Below are 6,000 nucleotides of genomic sequence, written 5' to 3' on the forward strand. Positions count from 1 at the left end.
TGCCTGTACTTCTCCTTCGTTCCTACAGTGCCGCTGCTCTGTTCCCATACTGGCACTTGCAAAAGGAATTCCACAGTAGAAAGGCTGACTAATAACACCACGCAAATTTTTTTTAGGGATTAATGTAAATATATCTCTATACTTAGATTGCAACTGAACATGCCTCTATAAAATAGTAGGGCTTTGGCCATATTATTTATAGTATATGACTTTTATAATTCCATTGCCTTATTAACAGGTCATTCATTAAGACCAATTTTTGCCCCAATATGCAATTAGAATTTGAAGCATAGCTTTTAATATTGGGTTTAAGCTACTTACTGTGTGTTTTCATTAATAAAATCCAAGACCTGGAGTACAGCTATACAGGCAACTAATATTCTCATTTTTAGCAAGCCAATCTGTATACTAAACATTGAAAGTAAAACCTAACACATTTGCATGACATCATTACTTTTCCATATCGCAGGCAGACATCTTCCCAAATACATGCATCTGTGTATTGGTGAAGCAGCTGTTAGCACCGAGGTCTTTGTTAATAGTTTCTTCTGACAGCAGGATCAGGCCTGAAGTACGGTGTTTGAACAAGTTACAAGCCACATGATATACAGAAAGGTGGTGGTGTTTACAGGAACACACGCCAGGGTGACAAGCGGTCACTGTGCTGTTGGCAGAGCTTAAGCAGTCACAAAAGAATTTACAGGACAAATCCAATTTCCAAATATTACAGAGATTCACCTTTGTGTAAAAACTTACTGCCAAATAAATGTGTAGGTTCCAATCAGGAATACTGTGGCAGTGGGAAACACTGACTTGAACGGATTTTTTCAAGTTTTGTCCCATCAAATCCTTTTCCAGAGGCTACTTGAGGTTATGCGGCTGGTGTAATCACGTATGGGTGCAAGTCCTATGGTAAAATCCCACAGGCATGTGTTCTAGCACAGGGGACAAAACATAAACGAGTTGTCACACAAAGCCATCACAATATAGGGATCATGGAGGGGCAGCATGAAGGCTGAAAACTTTTATAGTTACAGTGGGCTATTGGTACTGTATTTCCTAGATTAGGTTGGATTTCACACTCCCAACCATTCTGGGGAACATATTTTCAAAAAACATTCATGACATGAACATAAAATCTTTCAAGGGAAAGACTTCAGCACTCAACAGTAATGCAAAAGAAAAAAGGCTTTTATTGAGGAAAGGTTATGGTCGAGAGGGTCTGTATGTAACATTGTGTATTAAATTGTCTCTAACCTTTCTTTAAATGCCAAGTGGAATGTGCAAGCTTCCTATAGAACAAGGAAACTTGAAAAATTATCTATTCATTATCATTAACAAGTCCCCCTAGTTTAGGGCGGAAGGGCATATTCAGACCTGAACAACAACGAACTCCAGCAAATGTAAATACGATTCATTGACCAGTTCTTGGCAGCCACATACTGACCATTTTAGAACTGCCTTTTTTTGCCTATTTTGAAAAATAATTCTATATATAGACCAATTAGGTGGTCTTACGCCTATCAAAATCAGTGGTGAGAGATTCCCTAACATCAGAGATTTTAGAATCTCACTCAAAGTAGATAGTCTGAAAAAAAATGTCTTATACATGTAGTTTCTACTTTCGCAAGTAGTTTTTGTATGAAGAATGGGGGGGGAACTTGAAGCGTTTCTTTTGTACTGATGTTGCATTCTGGAGAAAACCAATAGTGAATGAAGCTAAAACTTAATCACTAGAAATGCTGAATAAGAGGAAAGTGGTTATGTTTTGGGGAGTGTTCTTTTGATTAAGGTGGAATGTGCCACGCACACTTAATTTAATGAGGTTAAAAAAGAGAGGGCTCCTGCTGTTGTCTTGAAAATCGCCCCATTAATAAACCCTCCCTTTGTGGTCATTGATTACAAAATGCTCTGGGGGAAAAAAAAAGGGAAAAAAAAAAGGTATGTCTGCTTTGTAGAATATCTGAATAGGCAGCAGCTTACTTTGGGCACTGACAGCTAAAATAGCATTTGGGTGATACACCCACGCACGCTCTGTGTGTGTGTGTTTCTCCGACAGAGACTGACTCCGTGTTCTGAGATCAGGGGTTTCATTGCAGCAGCTTCTGATTTACTACGTCTGTCTTTGAGCCTGGGTAACATAAAAGCTCCAAAATGGTATTTTTTTTCTGGTGAGTTTAAGCCTGCCTTGTTTACTCAAAGTTCTAAATAAAGCTCTGATTAAAAATTGTATTCCTTATTTCACAATTCAAAGCTCAGTTGGATACAGGCTTTAGGAAAAATGAGGAACAACTCAACTGAAGAACAGTGACAAGACAGAAATAATACATTATGTGGTGATAGCACCTAAGAAAACACACAGTAAATAAGTGCTGCTCATTTTTTTGGTATATATTATACAGTGGCACTAATTTTTACTTATTCTATAATTACTTTGGAAATAATTGGTAAACAATTTTTATCAGCTTATTACACTGATTAATTTCAAAGAGCACAGTGGGAAACTAATTTTCTATTAAAAAGGTTAATTTGGGGAAGGGTTTGGCACTGGGAATTATATTGAGGTAAGTTTCCCTCTGAATTCACTGCTGCAAATCTGGCCAAAGGTGAATGTCACCCAAAGTTTTCGTCCGAGCCGAGCCTTTGGGAAATGAATCGGTGGCCCTACTGCTACGTATTCTTGTCTAATTAGTTGTTTATAGATGTTTACACTGCTAGCTTTGTGAGGGACCTCTGTACAGAGGCCAACAGCTTGATAAGGAGAATCAGAAAATCTGCCCCAAGGAGGTAAGTGAGGATCTTTACAGTGACCTCAGCAGGGAGACACTGTCACTGTCTGTTTCTCCTCTGGGGCTAATGTCCGTGTTTTACAGTAGGGATACTCACTGATGAGGAAACTGGTGTCACACTGAGGAGCAACTGTATGGGTTCTGAGACCAACTTTATTCCACAGAGGTCTGATTTAACCCTTTTCATGTAAAACCTTGAATGCAAAAACGTCTGTTAAGAGTCTAGCTAGTTAAAAGGATACAACACAGTACTTCATGCTAGTTGCTTTGATTGTATTTGTTACTAATACTCCCCATAGATGTACTCTGCAACGCCGTTAATGCCTAACTGGAAAGCATTTACTCAAATTAAACCCAGTACTCCTGGGAGTGACTTTAATATTTTGGACATATTTATTTATAAACTCCCAAAGACATCGCTGTTACATGTAAAAAAGAGTTGAGGAACATCTGCTCGTAGTGAATTTCGGACGGGTCCGCATGCCAGTGCGGTTAATAAACCACCGAAATGGGGTAGCGGCGCTGATCAGCCGGGTTGCTCCACCGCAAAGCGCCACAGCTCCCCACCCAAACGCCAGCCTGCTGCCCCCAGCCCCCAACACCCCTTTCGCCTGCCAGTGCTTCCTTCCAGCCCTGTAATTTTGTAGGAATAGTTCGACTGTGAGTTCCTATATACATATATATCTAGCTCAGCATGCCAGCAATTTTTAACGAAGTCTCTGCGGTGCTGGGCTCTCGGTGGCCCCGCAGGGCGCCAGGCCGCGCTGCGCCACCACCGCTTCCCCTCACGCCGACCCGACCCGCGGCCGGCGGAGACCTCCGCCTCGGGGCCGGCCTGGCGAGCCCCGGGAAGCGGAGTTGCACCTCAGGGAGCGGGAAATAGGCGGAAAGGTTCGGGTTTGAGCCCCCGCGACGGCTCCGCTGGGCGTGAGGGAACCCGAGGGCCGGCAGCCGGCCGCACGGCGCTGCCAGCAGCCCAGCGGAACCCGCTGCTTCCCGTTCCCACCTCGACCGGCAGCCGGGGAAAGAGCAGGAAAGGCCCAGAACCCATCGGGGGTTGCGGCCAGAGAAAGCGAGGAGGGGCAGAGGAAAGCAGCCAGAGCCGGACCGCAGCCCGCGCGCAGCCGCAAGTCAATCTCAGTCCCCTCCGGCGAAGGGGGTGCGTCGCCTCCCCTCACAGGGAGGGCCTGTGGGGCGGCGGCGAGTGGTGGCGGCCCCTCCTCTCCCGCTTGCTCGGCTCTGGGCTCCGCAGCCAAGCGCTGCGCCCCGGCCGGGTGAAGGGCCCTCGTCAGGACGGGGTGCTTTAAAGTCGGGGTGTGGGGCCTGCCGCGGGGGGGACTGGCAGGAGAGAGCGGCAGCCTCACATGCCCAGCTCTTGCTGGTGCTGAAAGACTTCTCCCGTCAATTGCATGCTGTAGTTACTAACTAGAAATTTAAGAAGTTCTCTAATAAGTAGATTGTATGCGAGTTAGGAAGTTTATAGGCTCTGCTTTTACATTGACAAGTAGGATTTTTTATTTTCTGTAAGCAATTTTAGACTTGCTCATGCAGTTCCTGGTGCTATACTGGTGTGCACCTGTCTTTTGATGAGCAAATTTAACGGAAATTATCAGAAACTTATACTGTTTGTATTTATTTCTCTTGGACACCCTAGCAAGACATATCAATGAGTTCTGCAGGTGTCCTTAGTACTTCCACAGAAAAGTGTTTTAAGTCTGATTTTGAACACTGACAAAGGGGCATCTTGCTAGAAATGGATACTGTGGAAAACAACCAGAGTCTCTTGAGGAAAGTACAAGGGGTTACATGGGTTTCTGTGAATTTTGATCCAGTAATCACTAGTAAAACTTAAAAAAAGCTGACTTTTTTTTTTTTTTTTTTTTTTTTTACACTGAGGGGGTTTTAGATGACTAATGAACAGCCAGCACATCCACAGTTCAGTGAAGTTGAAGGATGGCCTTCTGCTGATCTCCGGAAACTTTATATGAGGCCTGGGAAGAGGCAGGGCCAGAGGGAAGACTCAAATCTCGGGTGCGCCATTGGCTGCTGCTGTATCTGTGTGAAGTATAAATACGTGTATTAGTTTCTCTCTTCTTACATCTTAGATATCCTAAAATGATTTTGTTTTGAAGCTGCTGTGATTCAAATACATAAGAGGCACGGAGACTATAACATTTCTTTCTCTATGGATCAAGCAATTCTTCTCCTGCTTTTACTAAAATACTTGTTTAAGGTAAGAAAAATATTCCCTTTTTTGAAGGTGGATAGCTATTCTAATTGAATGTTGAAAATTGATGGTTCGTGATTTGGACTGCTTTTTTGTCATTCAGCAGTCACAGGGAGCTTTCAGTTATTGCTACTGAGCATTCCCAGTCTTCCTTCTGTTTAAATTGTTGGAAGCGCTTTTGAGATCCTTAATCTGCTTTATTGCCTGCTGCTTCTGGTTTAATGTTGTTCCCCAGAAGAAGTAAGAGATCCTAGCATCTTTAAGTCCTAAGCTAGTTCATATCGCTGTGTAAATTGTCACCTTTTGGACACTGCGGAGACATGCATGGTGATGCTGGAAATTCAAGGTCATACGGAGACCCAGGGTATACTCTGGCTATGCCTTTAGGAAGTGTGCCTCTGTGAGTATTTTACTTTCTGATCCCAAACTACCATTTGTGTGTTAGCCCTTTGTGTTTAATTTGACTGTTATTGGAAGAACCATGTACATAGGAACCACATGTATCTTTCTGCTTCATTTTCTAGTATACTTTGCAATAGTCTTGTCCATATTTATCTATATTTAGTTTTCGTATGTGTAGTCTTTATTTTACATGTAGCTTAATGTACTTGGCAGCAGAGGTGGTTTCAAACCTCTGTGAATTACTGGTACAAATACCACACCCTTCCTTTTGGGGAAGAGCCGTGTATTTGGAGTGAAATGCTGCAGTGGTACCCAACCTCCTGTTATATACCTGGAGACTATCCAGATAGTGTCCGGTTGCACAGGCCAATTTTGAGCTTGAGAACAAGTGTTTTTTGTGGAAGTCATCATGCAGCAGTCTGTGATCTACCTTAGGGAAGTTTCCTGGCAGTTGCAGAGTAGTTGAGTTGGCTCTTAAGGGTGGTGGTGTGGGGTGAAATAAAAACTTCAGTGAGTTCAGTATCATGGCTCCAACAGTGGCAAAAAGCAGATACTTGGGGAGTGCTGTAAAAATAGCATAAT

The 6,000-nt window shown here is 43.2% G+C and overlaps 1 protein-coding gene across 6 annotated transcripts in view; it reads left to right on the forward strand.

The window, feature by feature from the left end:
- The first annotated feature begins 4,760 nt into the window (after positions 1 to 4,760).
- The window catches only part of PTPRQ (protein tyrosine phosphatase receptor type Q), a 141,977-nt gene continuing 140,737 nt past the window's right edge, over positions 4,761 to 6,000 (forward strand). For 5 of the 6 annotated variants that reach the window (XM_054832917.1, XM_054832924.1, XM_054832945.1 and 2 more), the window contains exon 1: positions 4,911 to 5,022. In XM_054832917.1, the coding sequence (XP_054688892.1) occupies positions 4,975 to 5,022 (48 nt within the window). In that variant the 5' untranslated portion in view covers positions 4,911 to 4,974. Of the gene's footprint in view, positions 4,821 to 4,910; positions 5,023 to 6,000 lie in introns of those variants that run through there. The other variant, XM_054832907.1, reaches the window with a different exon arrangement.

The sequence above is a fragment of the Grus americana genome, chromosome 1 (genome assembly GCF_028858705.1).
Source record: "Grus americana isolate bGruAme1 chromosome 1, bGruAme1.mat, whole genome shotgun sequence".
Lineage (NCBI taxonomy): Eukaryota > Metazoa > Chordata > Aves > Gruiformes > Gruidae > Grus > Grus americana.